We start from the raw sequence: 17,905 nt of genomic DNA on the forward strand, positions 1-17,905 counted from the left end.
GCGCCGACACCTCGCAGGTGTCCAGGTTGTGCATGATCTCTTCTGACACCACCGTCTCCTGGACTGCAGGGGGTGACGGGAAAGATGGTGACACAGCTGACCCAGGACAAGCTCTGTGCTAGTATGATCGGCCATTTTGATGGTCTTTTGAATGGATGCCCATCTGAGTAAAACATAAGATCTGCTCAGTGATGGCGTAACTCACTGTTAACTGGTCATGTGATTGAGAACACATTTTATTTGACATATTTTATTTGACCATATCTCATGTGGTCTGTTCACACGAGCCCTTTGTCTCTCCACTGCTCATTCTCTCGATCCGTCCATCAATCCACCTTGCTCATTACTTTCCCCTTGTCTTTTACTTTCTGTCTTACCCCTGCTACAGTCTTCTCTCTCTCCCTTCCTCTCTTTTTTGTGAAACCACCCCCTGCTCCTTCATCTCTCTCTCTCAGCCTTAACAGATGGCCTCGCCGGACAAGTGCCCCCTCCCACAAGTCCCAGTATACAACTCCACCCTCTTTCCCTCCATCCTTCTCCAATCCCTCCCTCCCTCTCCAATCCCTCTATCCCTCTCCCCCTACCCCTCCCCCTCCATCTCTCTCTCTACCTATGGAGGCTTAATCCTCCAGCGACCGGATCAACAGAGAGTACCCATCTCCGCAGAGACCCGTGCCATGGCAACGCCGCTCAGGTGAGGCTGTGAATCCCCCAGTGTACTGAGATACAGTAAACGTCCATCTCTCTGCCTCTGGACTCAGATAGCAGGACTGGAGCCAAGGGCAGCCCACATAAACAGACAGACGTGCTGCCGCCAGCCAGGCCTCTACAGCTCCAGGGTTTATCCTGTTTGACTTGAGGGCTCATGGAATGCTGCTGGGACAGACACATGGCAGCATGCTGGAAGGAGGGCCCTCCTAACGTGTTGAGATGTTTACTAAACATCTTGTCCCATCACACTCTCTACCGTGACTGGGAATGTTGGACTGCATTCAATAAATCATTCAATTTAATGTAATCAATATTTGAAAAATATAAATATCTAAAGATTTTTTTTGGGGGGGGGGGGAGGAGGGAGATGCAGGTGTATCTTAATCTTAAGTCTAATGTTAAGTCTTAAGTTAACCGAATTAAGTCTAAAGTTAACTGAGTTAAGACTAAAGTTAACTGAGTTAAGTCTAAAGTTAACCGAGTTAAGTCTAAAGTTAACTGAGTTAAGACTAAAGTTAACTGAGTTAAGTCTAAAGTTAACTGAGTTAAGTCCATTCCCGTACCGGTGGGGTCGTCCTCAGGCCCCTCAGTGATCTCGGCCTCGGCCTCGGCCTCCACCTCGCGGGTGATGGTGCTGACGATACGCAGCTCTGGGAACAGCGTCACCCCCTCGGGGCTCTCAAACTCAGCGGCGCCGCGGGCGAAGTGATCGATGCCGCTCAGGCTGATCTTCGGCTCCTCGGGCTGCAGCACCATGACGTATCCCTCCGCCTCCGGCACCGAGATGCATGTCTCCTCGTTGAAGCACCTGCAGGAGAAAACAGGCCAGGTCAGAATACAGTCAATAAAGTTCAGAAAACAATCATCCAGGTTAGAATACAATCTTAACAATACAATTCAATCTTAGAATACAATATGTTCACTCGTTCTACACAGTCCACAGAGCTCCAGGGACACCAAGCCTTACTTGACGGTGGTGGAGATGCGGAGGTGTCTGATTCCCGGGGTGGGGAACTGTCTGGAGTTCAGGTAGGACACGTGCTGCATGACCTTGTCGAAGGCCTCGATGTCGTCTCCCTCCACGGTCAGGGAAGACTGGTTGGGGTTGAACTCCACCTGGAGGGGGAGAGGAGGAGCCAGTGATGGAGGGGGCGGAGTGACCGGGGGAGAGGAGGAGCCAGTGAGGGAGGGGGCGGAGTGACCGGGGGAGAGGAGGAGCCAGTGAGGGAGGGGGCGGAGTGACCGGGGGAGAGGAGGAGCCAGTGAGGGAGGGGGCGGAGTGACCGGGGGAGAGGAGGAGCCAGTGAGGGAGGGGGCGGAGTCCAGGTGACCGGGGGAGAGGAGGAGCCAGTGAGGGAGGGGGTGGAGTGACCGGGGGAAAAGCCTGACTGACTCGCGGGTACGTTGTGTTTGCATGAAAACGTCTGCTAAATGAATACAATGTCATGTGCTGACCTTGACTGTCGAGGCCACTTCCTCTGGTAGCTGCACGTCCAGCCCCTCCTTGCAGGTGTACAGGCAGTCGATCACCTTCTTGTTCTCCAGCTTCCCAGAGCGGATCATCAGACCAGCCAGGTTCCCCCGGAAGAACTGAGACATACGAGCACTGCCCCCTGGGGATACGCACACACACACACTAAGTCAGTCAGGCGAACAGCTCTGGTACAGCTTGACCTTTTCCTGGCAGGGGATTCAAGCATGCCGCCTCGACGAACACAGACCGCGTGGCAGGAACTCATGCAGGTTAGTACCATGTGACCTTACAAGGCGGGCAAGTCGGGGAGATGGAGACACTTAGACACACCTCCACCCCCACACATCTGCCCTCTCAAACACGGATGGACACAGAGTTACTGAGAACGAACTGAAGATGCAAACCAAGCACAAAAAAAACGTGGTCAAACAACTGCAGGGCAGCCCATGCGGATGAATATTCATTAGGATGAAAGAATGAGTATTTCATGAATATGTCATTTAAAAAGGCCTTTGGATCTTTAAAATGGGACCAAATACATGACTGCGCTAACGAGCTGTAATCCTTGACATTTCAACGCGGTGGCAGATTGTTAGCAGCTCTGGGATTGGAGGAGGAGGACGAGGAGGTGAGCTCGTGTTCTGACGCGGGATTGGAGGAGGAGGTGAGCTCGTGTTCTGACGCGGGATTGGAGGAGGAGGTGAGCTTGTGTTCTGACGCGGCCGTGTCCCTCAGCGCATGATGATGAGGACCACGACTGCGTCCGTTCTGCGTCACGCCACCTGCCCTTCAGCAAACCTGGCAACCCTGCATCTCAAGGTCGTCCCTGCCTCTCCCTGTCTCTGTCACGCACACAGCAGCAGCAGGAACAGCAGACTGGTCATCCGATCCTGGGGACCACGGCCCTCTGACTCCGACAAGGTCACCTCTGATACTGGACACTCAACAGATACTGTACCATGGGCCCAGCCTGAATAGACGGGCTCAGGGATTCTATTTTTCTTTCTATTCCTGTCTGGGTATAGGAGAAACACTGTCCTTGAGCTAAATGAGGGATATGCTGAAGAGGAACAAACTGCAGTTGTACAAAGGAAAGAAAGAACTGGAAAAATGAAAGGGGAGGATGAGGAGGCGGGAGGGGATGAAGCAGGCCGTGGAAGCTGTAAGGACCAGCGATCACATCCAGCAGGGTTCATGCTGTACGGTCGGGACGCCACGCAGCCCCTGGGGCCCAGCTAGAACGGCGAGCTCATTCCAGTCAAAATGAGGACTAGGGTGAAGATGCAACAAGATGGAGGTTGTGGACAGGTGCACATGGTTTAGGAGAGAGAGGAAACCTGTGTGGGGCTCAGGGCTGGCGTCAGAGCTGTTGTCATGGCCTGAGAAGTCTGCAGGGTGAGACAAGAGAGCAGGGAAACACACACAGGGTTGAGGACCGGGGGGAGAGGTGTGTGTGGGTGTGTGTGGGTGTGTGTGTGTGTGTGAGATGGTAAGTATGTGTATAGGTGCGTGTGAAAGGATGAGAATGTGCACAGGTATGTGTAGGCGTGTGTGCAGTTGTGTGTGAGAGGGTAAATGTGTGTGTTGGTGTGTGTGTGTGTGTGTGTTGGTGTGTGTGTGTGTGTGTGTTGGTGTGTGTGTGTGTTGGTGTGTGTATGATGCTACACATGAGGTCATAGTGCAGTATCCTAGAGGAGCTACAAGAAAGAGGTCAATCTGGAATAAAGACTTCCTGTTAACACATGCACTGCTGCCATTGGTCAGTAAGAACTGATACAACTACAGACACATGTTTGTCTAGATATGAACACTGCATTTGTAGTGACATTTTATGAGAAATGTACAGTGAGTCCAATATGTATTTGATCCCTTGCTGATTTTGCCGGTTTGCCCACTAATAAAGACATGATCAGTCTATAAATTTATGATAATATGTATTCAAACATGGAGAGACAAAATATCAAAAAGAAATTCCAGAAAATAACTTTAAAGAATATATTTTAATTAATTTGTATATCATTGAGGGAAATAAGTATTTGATCCCTCTGGCCAAACACACTCAATACTTAGTGGCAAAGCCTTTGTTTGCAAGCACAGCAGTGAGACGTTTTTTGTAGTTAACCACAAGTTTAGCACACACACCAGGTGGAATTTTGGCCCACTCTTCTTTGCAGATCCTCTCTAAATCATGAAGGTTGGTGGGCTGTCGCCTGGCCACTCTGACCTTCAGCTCCCTCCATAGATTTTCGATCGGATTGAGGTCCGGTGACTGGCTGGGCCATTCCATGACCTTGATGTGATGTTTCTTGAGCCAATCCTTTGTTGCCTTTGCTGTGTGCTTCGGGTCATTATCATGTTGGAAGACCCAACCACGGCCAATTTTCAGCTTCCTGGCAGAGGGGAGGAGGTTGTCCTTCAGGATTGTACGGTACATGGCTCCATCCATCTTCCCAGTGATGCGGTGAAGTGGCCCTGTACCCTTGGCGGAGAAACACCCCCAAAACATTATGCTTCCACCTCCATGCTTGACGGTGGGCACAGTGTTCTTGGGGTCATAAGCAGCATTTTTTTTCCTCCACACATGACGGGTAGAATTGAGGCCAAAAAGCTCAATTTTGGTCTCGTCCGACCACATAACTTTCTCCCAATAACTTGGTTCATCTTTCAGGTGATCATTGGCGTACTTAAGGCGCGCGTCCACATGTGCCTTTTTGAGAAGGGGTACCTTTCGGGCACTGCGGGATGTTAACCCATTGCTGCGCAAAGTGTTGCCTATTGTTTCCTTGCAAACTGTGGTCCCAGCTGCCTTCAGGTCATTTGCCAACTCCTGCCGAGTGGTTGCAGGATGATTTTTGACCGTTCTCAGAATCATTGCTACCCCACGAGGTGGAATCTTCTTAGGAGCACCGGACCGAGGTCTGTTGATGATCATGTTATGCTTTTTAAATTTTCTTACAATTGCACCAATGGTTGTTACCTTCAAATCCAACACCTTGCTAATCTTTTTGTACCCCATTCCAGCTTTGTGGAGATCAACAATCCTGACTCTGAGGTCCTGAGACAGCTCTTTGGTCTTCCCCATGGTGAACAGTTTGGAATCTGTCTGATTGTCTGATTCTGTGAACAGGTGTTTTTCACACGAGTGAGTAGTGAGAACAGGTGGCTTCAGTTCAGGTAACAAGTCGATTGGGAGTGTCTACCTGGTCTGTAAAAGCCAGAACTCCTAATGAATACTAAGGGATCAAATACTTATTTCCCTCAATGAAATACAAATCAATTAATATATATTCCTTAGGTTCATTTTCTGGATATTTTTTTTGATATTCTGTCTCTCCATGTTTGAATACATATTATCATAAATTTATAGACTGATCATGTCTTTATTAGTGGGCAAACCGGCAAAATCAGCAAGGGATCAAATACATATTGGACTCACTGTACATCTGTTATGGAAGCCTTCGTGGTAGCATGTAGTTATAACTGAACACTGCCAACGAAGAATTCCACAAAGCTAGGATTGTGCAGCTGGGATTTAAACATGGGAGCACAGCAGTGCTCTGTACTGCTTTACTGTTCCTGTGCAGTAAAACAGGTGTGGTGGCGTCGCTCAACCGTGTCACTTCCTGCTGGTCTTCCCCGTACTGGGGTATGAACTGCGGTCCTCTGACTCACAACGCGACCACCAACCTTTGCGAACGCCGCTTTCACCAGATACGCCGCCGAAAAGCTCGATGGTGCCGGTGGGCGGTGCTTATACTGAGGACGGAGTTTAACCAGTTCTACTGGGCTGAGCAACAACAGCACTGCAGGGTGAGGCAGGGTGAGGGTACCTTGCCAGCACGCCCCGACGGTGAGCTGGGTGCTGATCTTGGAGGAGTGCAGAGGGTAGTCCTCCGTCACCAGGAAGGGCTCGAAGGTGGTGCCGTCCACAAACAGAGACACGGAGGGGAAGTCCACGTTGAGGACGTAGTGATGCCACTCTTTATCGCACACCTGGAGAGAGACAGAGACAGAGAGACAGAGAGAGAGACACAGAGAGAGAAAGAGAAAGAGAGAGACAGAGACAGAGAGAGAGACAGAGAGAGAAACAGAGAGAGAGAGAGAGAGACAGACAGACAGAGACAGAGAAAGCAAGAGAAAGAGAAAAAAAGAATTGAACAAAAACAAAAAGACAAAGGGTCAGAAAGAGAGAGAGAAACAATTGGCGCCTCATTCCACTTCATGTATTACACTTTGATCAACTTTCACTCTCATTCTTGGGCGAGGGGTCAAAGGTGACTGACCTGGTCCAGTTTCCAGTGGAACTCGGCTGGTTTGTAGTTCTCAGACTCGGTGGGGTCTTGGCGGAGGAGCAGGATGAGGCGACAGTTGTGCACGTAGAGAGAGTAGTGGTGCCTGTTCATCTCTGTAGGGGGAGGAGAGGAGGGGGGGGGGGGGGAGAGGAGGAGGGGGGAGGGGGAGGAGGGGGAGGAGGAGGGAGGGAGGGAGGGAGGGAGGGAGGGAGGGAGGGAGGGAGGGAGGGAGGGAGGGAGGGAGGGAGGGAGGGAGGGAGGGAGGGAGGGAGGGAGGGAGGGAGGAGGAGGAGGAGGGGAGGAGGGGGAGGAGGAGGGGGGAGGGAGGGAGGAGGAGGAGGGGGAGGGCATGGGGAAAAGTATGAGGGGGAGATAGAGGAGGAAGATCAGTGTTAACCCCTGTCTGAAAAGTGGTCATGCTACTTATATTGTGTCTTAAGACAAGATATCCCATCACACTTTTTCAATGTCCTCATCTAAATCAATCTACTCACCCTAGTCTCTATAAAGACTAGGGGCCTCCCAGCGGCCCCGCCCCTTCCAGCGGCCCCGCCCCTCCCTTCGGCCCCGCCCCTCCCTTCGGCCCCGCCCCTCCCCCCCCCCAATGGCCCCGCCCCTCCCCGCGGCCCCGCCCCTACCTGTCTTGTCAGAGTTGCAGAGGATGGTCTCCTTGTCGTGGGCCCCGGGGCCGTGCCTGACCCAGACAGACACGGTGAAGGGCTCCTTCAGGGAGCTGCTCACCACGCCCTCCGGCACCCTGACAGCCTGCGTGCCGTTGAACTCAAACACCTGGTCGCTGTCGTGGCCGTTGTCTGTGGGCAGGCCCAACGTCCAGTTGGCTGAGCTGCTGGGGGCGGGAAGCAGCTCCACAGTGCCGCTGCTGGCACCTGGGACACACACAACACATAGTTAGGAACACAAATACACACATACAGATAAACACACATCATTTGGAACACACACACACAAGCACATATGGTTGGAGGAGGATGGTTTCTCACCACACAGCTTGTGAAGAGACTTCTCAGAGTAGGTGTCTCTGTCGCAGCCCTTGCCGATGTGATTGGTCTCCAGCTCGATGCTGGCCTGGATGGAGGTGATTGGCTCCTCGCAGGTCTCCAAGTGCATGCTGGGAAAGAGGGCCAGGCTGCCGGTGCCTGGCTCATACTCGATCCTCTTGTTGAATCCTGAGAAAGGAAGAGGGAGAGAGAGGGAGAGAGAGAGAGAGAGAGAGAGAGAGAGAGAGAGAGAGAGGAAGAGAGAGGGGGAGAGAGGAGAAAGGGAGAAGCGAACGACAGGATGTACATTATCATCCAGATATCCCATAATATCCCATTATTACAAAAATGAAAAATATCAACAATCAAAAGCTGAGGTCAAAACACCCTCCTGACAACAGGCAACTGTTCAGGGCCTCTTTCAGCACGGCCAAGTGCCTGTATCGTTTACCCAGACACTCCAGCGCTGTAAAGCTAGCTGGCTGTAAGGCTGGGGAGGAGGGAGAGGCTGGGGAGGAGGGAGAGGCTGGGGAGGAGGGAGAGGCTGGGGAGGAGGGAGAGGCTGGGGAGGAGGGAGAGGCTGGGGAGGAGGGAGAGGCTGGGGAGGAGGGAGAGGCTGGGGAGGAGGGAGAGGCTGAGGAGGAGGGAGAGGCCGTTCGTACCCTGCCAGCCCGGCTTGCAGGTGGGCTTGATGCTGATCTTGACCAGGACGTCTTCTGACGCACGGTTCTTGCCGCAGTCGTACGCGGTCACGGTCAGCTTGTACATGCGCTCCTTGCTATAGTTCAGCTTCTCCGTGTTCTTGATGTAGCCTGGATAAAATAAAAATATATAATAATACAAACAAAGATTAGGGGTTGGCCTTTCATTGTTGTTGATGAAGCTACAGGCAAGCTAATATGTAAAGTAAACACAGCTGTTAAAAAGAAGGAAAATATACTAATAACTGTAGGAAGACATGAAAGAGGCTGTCAGAGTAGTGGCGCCCGTCAAGGTGATACTTGAAAGGCGAAGCGACGTGCCGAATTAAAATCGTCGGCTTTACATCGCAAATGTTTGCTCAGATCAATTGAAAATGGCGTCGTAAGCCCTGAGCTCCAAGGCTGAATTTCAGCTCCAGGTTTGTGGGCAGGCGGTGCTGCGGGCAGCCGTGTGGGGGTCCTTACCGTCCTTGTCGATGGTGAAGGGCACGTCGGGGGTCACGATCTCGTAGTTGCAGATCTGGCTGAACTGGAAGGAGCAGTCTGCGTCCACAGCCTCCACCTTCAGGATGCTGTCGTACTTCTTGCCCTCGATGACGGTAGCTTTGTAGGACTTGTCCTTGAACACGGGGGAATACTCGTTCACGTCGTTCACCTGGATGTGGACGGTGGCCCTGGAGGGGCAGAATTGTAGACAGGCATACATGAGAACGGCAGACAAAATGCTTTAAAACATTCATTAACGTTGAAGGAGGGGCCACAGAACAGACCCTTGAAATAAAAGAAAGAAAAAAAATCAATCTCGGTTGTTTGCTTTCAGAGCACTCGGAAGCAGTTTTAGTCTTAATTTGTGCGTAAGCACATTCTTACTGGCTCAGATTCATATACTATGGAGGTTTGACTGTGGGACTAATCAGATCAACAGAATTATAAAAGGACTGCTGGCACAAGCAGCCGAATATCTGGACTACTGCTTGTTGACGGTAAAAGGGTTTTTAATCAAACTAAATCCAGTCAAAGAGAAAAGGATGTGCTCCTGCAGTGACGGTCTGACGAGATCGACGGAAACGAGTGGAGCCCGAGTGCACACCCCTGCAGCCCTCCATCAGAACAGCCCGAGTGCACAGCCCTGCAGCCCTCCATCAGAACAGCCCGAGTGCACAGCCCTGCAGCCCTCAATTCTTTATTCTTTATATACACACACACACACATTACATAGTATATATATAAACACACAAAATGTATGTGTGTGTGTATATACAGATTATATATGTATATACACTAGTGTTTATATATAAAATATAAACATGGTTATTGTGTACGTACTTGTGTGATTTCTTCATGTTGGCGCCGTCTGGGCCCTCCCCACAGTCATAGGCCTGGATGGTGAAGGTGTGCTCTTTCTGCAGCTCACAGTCCAGCTTGTCCTTGGCCCGGATCACGCCCTCCCCCGTGGACTTGTCCAGAACCACGGCCTCGAAGGGAACGTTCTGCCCGTGGATCCTGAAGCCGCAGATCTCACCTGGACGCGAACCAAGAACCGAGAGAGAACCGAGAGAGTGCTCAGGAACAACCAGGACAGGAGAACAGAACCGTTCTCACAGTCTTGGAAAAGGGGGTTATGTTAAACCAAACCAAAATATTAATAAAATAAAAAACAACAAATCCACACAAATAAACAAGATCAGCTTAAGGTGTTGTCAGCCAGGGGGTTCTGTACGTTGGGGTGGGAGGGGTGGAGGGTGTCTGGAGGGTGGGAGGGGTGGAGGGTGGGGGGGTGGAGGGTGGGGGGGGCTGTGGAGGAAGCCAGAAGCACTGCTGTATGGGTGAGTTTCTGGAGGGTAGGGTGGGGTGGGGGTGGGGGTGGGGGTGGGGGTGGGGGTGGGGGTGGGGGTGGGTGACTTGTAGTATCAAAAAGCCTGAGTGTCTTATCCAAACCACTTGATGACATCATCCAGTCATGCAGGTAGAAACCGAAAAAACATGTGGACAGGCATTTCACAGGAGCACTTTCTGTCACTGAGTAAACAACTGATGACACCAAACCAAAAGGTAGGAGGGACAGCAAACGTTTGTCCCATCGGTTAGAATAACGGAGCACGGAAGAGTACAACAGAAAAAGATTACAACTGAGGTGGAAGGAAACCAAGGAGTAATATAAGCATTATGAAAATGTGGTCCAGTACCATTTCAGAGTTAGTCATCAAAACATAATACTGTGAAAGAAACTGAAGCGAAAAAATTAATCAACTGGAACATTCTATCCGTTTAAGATTTGTTCATTTTAGATTGAGGGGAAGTCTTCCTGTGCAATTTGGCCTCTCACTCGAAACTATTAAGAAATGAAAACGAAATCATAAGAGTACCAAAACAGTACAATAGCAGTAGTAATACGAAATCACTGGATGAGAATTGGGGGTTAGAAATATCAACTTGCTTGACATCCACATCAAATGACAACTGCAGCCATGCTATGGTGTAGATTAGTGCCAGAGAGAGCCCTCTTTCAGAAGGGAACGATATCTTCACAGCAGAGAGAGTTTGCATTAGTTAACAATCTCAGCAACTTGGCTTTGAAGACTCTGGACAAGACGTATTGCCAGTGGTAAACAGTACCATCAGAAGTCCTCAAACCTGCACAGCTCTATTGATGATCCGGCTTGTTAAAGCTCCTTCCAAATAGTCAATGTCTGACTTGTAGGTCCTCGTATAAGACAGCATTGAAAGAATACTTTGGATTTGAATAGGTGACGATGCCAATGTCATTTACTGTAAGGTTTGTCCAATTGGCATTCACAGTCCAGCTTATATTAGAATTGTAAGTCAGATTTTTCAATTCAGTCTCTCGGGTAAGAGAAATCTGAAATGGATTTGAGTTTTGGGTTGTTTGGATTTTTGAGACCAACAACTGTTTTGTTTTTTGTTACATCCCTGATTGGCTGAAACACTGTTAGGGTCTGCAAACTACAATGGATGTCTCATGCACAGATATTTCTAATCACGATTTACCCCACATCACACTTTTCATCCAGTTGTTGTACTTTTCAGAGATTTGGGGTGAGGAAAAACATAAAAAGTTGACAAACCAAATGAGGAGGAGATTACTGAGCATGACAGAAGGTTCTGTTTATAGTGCAGATGCTATTTTGCGTTAGTGAGTTAATAACCAAATGAAAACTGAGCACAAGGCAGGAGAAGAGCCCATCATCACCTTCTTTGGTGAAGGTCACCTCAAAACTTTCTACAAAAAGGGAGAGAGAAGATAAACCCAAGTCAGTTAAGAAAAGTTTGATGGGCAGATATTAGACAGACAGCGAGAGAGAAAGAGAGAGACAGAGAGAGAGAGAGAGAGAGAGAGACAGAAAGAGAGAGGACAGGATACATACAGGTATAGGCCAAATAGGATACACATTCACATTGAAGAAAGTTTAGATTTAAAGTTTGAAATGAGAAATTTGAGAAGTCCTAATATCCCTTGCAATCAACTGAATCCTAATTTTCCATGTATGGTCACGACCAATGCAGACAACGTCTGTCAGCATAAAACCACACAATTTTCTCAAACATCACATGAAAAGACAGAAATACAGCGTGCTCCTAGTATCAATCTTGAACGGTTTGGTTCTGCTTGGTTGACACGCTGTTCCGGGCCTCTTGTGGGTTGAACGGTCATTTTTTTTTCTTCACCCAGACAATTAGAAATGGATTTGCCATTAGAGGCCGCTGTGTAGGGCCTCCCATTAGAGGCCGCTGTGTAGGGCCTCCCATTAGAGGCCGCTGTTTAGGGCCTCCCATTAGAGGCCGCTGTTTAGGGCCAGTCATGCGTTGGGAACCCGGGCCTCGCTCCCCTCACTCTGCCCAGGCTAATGACCTCCTCACTGGGGGCTGTGGGAATCCCACAGCATAGCACTTCCAGGCTCTCAGATCCATCTAGAACCCCCCCCCCCCCCCCCCCCCTTCAATTATGTTTTGTTTTAGCCATGCAGCACAATCCAATTGATTCAAGACCCCCTTAAACTGCAAACACCTTCAATCCTCCCAGGACAGTAGGAGCAGATTGGAGGGGAGCTTTTAAGAGTGTTTCCAGTAGCCTGGTGTCTGATGCGTATGATGTTTACCCAAAGAGACATAGGATAAAGGGCTCTCTGGCCATGCTGGCCTTTCAAAAGCTTTTCCTTAAAAACGAGTTGAAACGGCTCTATTTGAGAGCGCTGTGCTGCGCTCGATCCATTTCCCTCAGAAGAGTAATTATCAGGCTCGCAGGGAAACGGAAACAAAAGCTTTGTTTCAGAGGTACAGTCAGAACGAGGACTAGTAATGAGGAGTCTCTGCTATAGGACCACATCTTTGCTTCTTATTCACAAGGGAACACGTAACCCAAATCCTGCAGCTAAATATTCCCTGTTTGTTTCCCTCAGTCCCAGTTCTGAAGCGCCGACATGCACGGCTACCCCCGGTCTCATTTACAGGGTGTGTAAATACCCAATACACTCAACCCCCAGCCTCCCCCAGCCTCCCCCAGCCTCCCCCAGCCTCCCCCAGCCTCTGTAAACCCACAACCAACACACACATTGGAGCGCCCACATCCAACCATCATCTATCTACCAGTCTACCATCGAACGAACCCGGAGCTCGGGGCTGCCCTGGCGTACTAAACAAGCGGCGGAGCAGCCAGATCAGGGCTGGACAAATCGTTGTCGAATGTCGTCAAATCTAAACAGAACTTTCTAAGAGATGTGGGGTGTTTGATTCTGTTCTCGCTCACCTCTGCTGACAAAGCGCATTCCTTAAGAGATGTAAGCTGTGATAGGAGAGCAATGAGTCTGGGGGGGGGGGGGGGGGGGGGCGGTGTTGGGGGCGTGAGGGGGGGGGGGGGGTCGCTAAGGATCACAGTCTCCATGAGATGGGGTGGAGGGAAGCCATGTTTGAACCCAGGCCAAACTCAATCTTTCTGTGATTAACCAAAAAGACTGTTTGGTCCAAAACTAAAGCAGCTTTGGCACATGTGTGTTAAATGTGCCTCTTCCTTGGAGGTCATCATTAAAAGAAAATGCTGATTGATCTGGATATGAAAGGGGGACTTGTGGTGAATATGGGGACCAGCTGGAATACAATGCCTCGAACATGCTAACAGGAAAGATTTGATCAAAGTCCATGCGAACAGTGTGGCCTTTCAATGCATCTGTCTTCTGTAACTGGTAGGGGAGCCCCAATCTCACTCATTAGAGAGGCTGGTTTTTCATGGTTAAAAATAAAGTGGGGTGGGTATAGCTCACTAACCCTAACCCTATCCTTCTAAAGATAATCCAATCACCAATCCCCTCCGAGTTATTTTGGCTGGCCACGACCGGTCTATATACAGCCATCTTCCAACCTCGTGGACATGGTCCCTGCTTTTCATTCAAGCACACCAGGAGAACCCAACACACGAGGATATCAAGGTCAGAGGTCAGAGACAGCCCAGCGGTCAAACTTCCTCTCACCTGCGTAGCGTAGAGGTGCATCCTTGTCCAGGGCGATGAGTGGAGGATCCAGGAGAACTTTGTCGTCGTTTTCTGTGACGATCCCGTGGTACGTTGTATCGATCCATGGTTTGTGCTTATTAACTGCAGGGGAAGAAAGAGAGGAGGTAGCATCTGTGAGAATGTCATAACAAGTCACAGCCCTTGTTTAATCGTCAGGTGAACACAAGTATGTTTAAAACACTTTTTTTCTTCTTCAGGGGTCATTTAGGCCAGAATTGTTCATGGGTCCAAGGCGACTGTATAATACTGTCACCAAAACACATGGATTTCCAAGAACCAGCCTGACCAGGTCATATCTGTGGACTCAGGCTGTGCAGCCCAAACGGATGGGTCCTGACAGTAGCATCAGCCGGCCAATCACAACGCAGCAACCTAGCAAACCGGCACTTAGGCTCGTTACAGCGTTGTGCTCCGTTGTCCCGGGCAACCGCCCAGCTGCAGTCGGGAATCTGTTTCAGCTGGCGGCGGCAGAAAAACATGCAACGTGCTACACATTCAGGCACAACGTGCTACACATTCAGGGTCGGATTCCTTCAAACTGTGTTTGTGTGTACATGTGTGTGTGCGGCTGTGTGTATATATTTACAGTATGTGTGTGTGTGTGTGTGTGTGTATATACAGTACGTGTGTATGTGTTGAGAAGGGTGAGTGAGCTCTATTGCAGAACAATGTATGTGTCCTCCTGTTCATAAGATTTCCTCTGAGATCGTAGCTAAAAACGATATGCCTGGAGGTAACACTATCCGAAGTTGCACATTTACAGAATGTGGTTATTCAGTTATTTACCTGCCTGAGGTACATGTTGAGCTAGACAAACCTCCTTCTGACAATGGTGTCATCTTGTTCCATCTTAATCAGTTCTGGGGCGTGATATTCAAGCAGTGTTCTCTGTATTTCTGTTCACTGGATCCCATTTTAAAATTGGATGGAAAGCTGTTTGGCCCAAACTCTGTGCATTGATTGGTATGCTAGAGGTTATAGCTACATATGTGTTGCTATAGCCTTCAGGTTGACTTCAGGTTCATTAAGTTTCAAACCACAAAAATAGACCAGACTGTTAGGATGTCCTTATCACAGTGCGAGTCAGATAGGTTTTAACGATGCTCCACTGTTGTAGATTCATCTAGCTATCTAGGAGAGCCAGAGAGAGAATGATATAATACGATATCAAGATATTACATCTGTATTTGTACTTATCACAAGTTAAACAACACAGGAGCCAAACTGTTCGCTTTCATGACAAAATGTATTTGAGCGATCAAAGAAGACGACTTGTCCATCCGCAACACATTAAGCACACATCGTAAAGAGAGGTAACCTGCATAACTACCACAGCCAGGTCGAGAACTTCCGGTGAAGTTAGAAAACTTGACTTTGATCAACCAAACAGGTTAGTTAACCGTTAGCTATTGCTGTTTTTTTAACCCTACACTCAGATAGCTAACAGGTCACCTCAAGGAGATCTCTCCCGACCCAAGATTTTTGTTAGAAACTGAGAAAGACATGTTACATTGGATTACCCCAAATATGACAGACCACTTATTTATGTAAGATAACAAACGACAAGCAAGCAAGCTGACAGATAATTGAGCACATTATAATGTAACTCAATTGTTAGCTAGCTAGCCTAGCTAACTACTTTTACTGGTGTGAGTTATATAAACCTTACTTTCGTAATTGTCGAGGTAGCTCGAAACGTACAATTTGAACCCTTTTTCCCTCTCGCTTTAAGGGCAGCAACATAGACTCCTATGTACATCGTTGATTGTTATTTTGGCATAACAATCAACGGCATTTAGTGTGAGAGAACTTACCTAACTCCTCGCTACCGGAAGTTGTTGATTTGGCTTACGCAATAGGCGGGAAGTGATGCGGAAATGTCAGTTGGCCTTTCGTAAATGTGCTAAGCGTAACAATTGACGTTTCGGTCATGATGAATTAAAGGCAAAATGTAATTTAAAAATGAGTAAGAATTGTAATAATCATTTACCAACAGTACATATGAATACATTTTTCATACTTCAGTTTTCATTGGTTTGGCCCACCTGCATTACCCAAGGTAATACAGGCCCCTCAGCTTGGGAACCGCTGCCCTAGGCTATATTCTCCTGCTGAGGCAGATACCACTCATAGCTGAACAAAAGTCTAACCAATAAGCCACAGTGGTCACAACATGAAACCTAATAATAACAATGCTACGGTCCAAATAAATCAGAACCAACCGTCAATATTGAACACCCACGACATGGAAGTAGGCATAGCCTATTCTCCTTGCTTTCTAAAGCTTTTCGCATGCTCAGATATACAGGCACACGGCTTCTAGGAAATGTGCTTAAGCTAAAATGATTGAATTTAAAGTGTGAAATCCAACACATCATTTACAATACGTTGTGTGAAATTGACGACAGGCCCTCAAAGACTAGACAGCTTTATCACCCCTCGACATGCTAGAATAAACGTGCTTAACATCTGCTGTTGAGCTTTCATTTAGACAGACAGCATGTGACATTAGAACAACACAGAAACCGGGCGCTAATTTGCACAAACTGCTGCAACTATTTTTCATTCCTGACGTTACTAATGGGTCAATTTAAGAACGGTCTGCGTTTGCGGCCTAGCACTAATGCTAAGCTATTATCGTTAAGGGATAGGTTTAGAGCTAGACTTCAAAGAAAAGGGGAAGCTTTGGGTCCTTAGATACGAAGGAGATTAGGGAAGGGGCTCTGAAGGAGATGTGATTTTTTAGAAGGGCTTGGTGTTATTCTCTAACATAACACTTGGCAGGGTGGGTTGTTTAGCATGGCTGTGCGCCAGTTTATTACTTTGATTGTATTTGATTAGGTCACCAATGATCCTATTCTGGGTGTGCATGTGCACTGCTGTATTTCAACCAGGGGGTCTATCAAACCAGCTCCCATATGGAAGCACTTGTATGATAACACAAAATAAGACAAACATTTTGACCTCAAGCTTTATACTTTTCTACAGACGTAAATGGTTGCCACTGGGAACAGTTACAGATAAAGCAACAACCGGAAATCTGTCCTTTGATTTTTTAATCAAAGCAACCTAAACGTAGCAAAGACCACAGGCAGCCATTTTGAAATGAGTAAGACAAAGGGCAGATGGCCAGAAGTCAGGGTGTTATTTATGCTGTGGATAAAACATAAAACATTAGATTACAGGAAGTATTATCTCAACAGAAGCGGAGGTAAGACACATGTAGGTCACAGTTATATAAGGTATGTGTGCATATTTTGATTGTAGACTATGCAAATATAAATCACATGGATCACGACATACTGCGGACAATATCCAATATGGCTTACCTCCCGGCATTGGTTGTTTTTCAAAAACATAAATCTAAACAAATATATAGAGGAAGAGGGGGGGGGGGGGGGGGTTAAATATACAGACATGTAGACTTTTAAGGAGACTAATTCAACATTCTGAAGTGCCCCATAAGCATAACGATGTAGCCAAGGCTAATTAAGTCATTTTAATGTGCCTAATTAGGGAGCCTAATCACCAGGCTGAGAAGACAACGAGTGACTGGAGCGGTTAAAGGGATACGGATGTCTGAGAACATTTGAGATCTGTGATTGTGCCAGCTGAGGGATTTGATAAGCTCTCTTAGCCAGGAGTCATCCGGAACGTACGCAGAGTGACCCGAAGTAGAAATGCATGTGCTTATATTGACTGCAGGTTACAATATGGCCACAAAGGAACTGTACACTGACTGTTGTTTACAACATGGTCACAAAAGAATTGTACATTGATTGTAGTTCCAGCTACTGAATACAACAACGAAGTAACAGCAATCAGAAACCGTACCAAACAAACCAGAGTACCAAACAAACCACTCCCAGCAAACACATTCACCTCAGACGAGATTGCCCTAACTCGAGTGTTTAGTGAGAAGGTACCTAAGGGTCATATACTGTCAGACACGGAAGACCCAAACACCAAACGACCAGTTCACTCATTACTGCAGGAGCAGAGGGCTGTTCGGCTGCTACTACTACTACAGCAGCAGTACATGCTAGCTGCTGCTACTACTACTACAGCAGTACATGCTAGCTGCTGCTACTACTACAGCAGCAGTAGTATGTGCTAGCTGCTGCTACTACTACAGCAGCAGTATGTGCTAGCTACACAGATGGCCAGCCAGCTCATGACCAGAGCCTCAACAGTACCTGGTATT

The 17,905-nt window shown here is 48.2% G+C and overlaps 1 protein-coding gene and 1 long non-coding RNA gene across 4 annotated transcripts in view; one reads left to right on the forward strand and one right to left on the reverse strand.

Moving 5' to 3' along the window:
• The window catches only part of clstn1 (calsyntenin 1), a 34,784-nt gene that overhangs the window by 7,830 nt on the left and 9,049 nt on the right, over positions 1–17,905 (reverse strand). Inside the window, exons 2-15 of one of the 3 annotated variants that reach the window (XM_084680117.1) lie at positions 13,660–13,782; positions 11,388–11,417; positions 9,503–9,698; positions 8,642–8,850; positions 8,138–8,287; positions 7,479–7,664; positions 7,116–7,364; positions 6,469–6,590; positions 6,016–6,178; positions 3,523–3,573; positions 2,167–2,324; positions 1,679–1,827; positions 1,275–1,519; positions 1–63 (exon numbers count right to left, since the gene is read on the reverse strand). The exon at positions 1–63 is cut by the window's left edge and continues 108 nt beyond it. In XM_084680117.1, coding sequence (XP_084536243.1) covers positions 1–63; positions 1,275–1,519; positions 1,679–1,827; positions 2,167–2,324; positions 3,523–3,573; positions 6,016–6,178; positions 6,469–6,590; positions 7,116–7,364; positions 7,479–7,664; positions 8,138–8,287; positions 8,642–8,850; positions 9,503–9,698; positions 11,388–11,417; positions 13,660–13,782 — 2,094 coding nt within the window. The remainder of the gene's footprint in view (positions 64–1,274; positions 1,520–1,678; positions 1,828–2,166; positions 2,325–3,522; positions 3,574–6,015; positions 6,179–6,468; positions 6,591–7,115; positions 7,365–7,478; positions 7,665–8,137; positions 8,288–8,641; positions 8,851–9,502; positions 9,699–11,387; positions 11,418–13,659; positions 13,783–17,905) is intronic. The other 2 variants (XM_084680115.1, XM_084680116.1) reach the window with 2 other exon arrangements.
• On the forward strand, positions 4,036–5,549 carry LOC146252622 (uncharacterized). Its single transcript, XR_014732055.1, has 2 exons — positions 4,036–5,101; positions 5,207–5,549. It is a non-coding gene; the product is annotated as an uncharacterized LOC146252622 (long non-coding RNA).

This window comes from Hypomesus nipponensis, chromosome 18 (genome assembly GCF_054491055.1).
Source record: "Hypomesus nipponensis isolate SF chromosome 18, ASM5449105v1, whole genome shotgun sequence".
In the NCBI taxonomy this organism is placed as follows: domain Eukaryota; kingdom Metazoa; phylum Chordata; class Actinopteri; order Osmeriformes; family Osmeridae; genus Hypomesus; species Hypomesus nipponensis.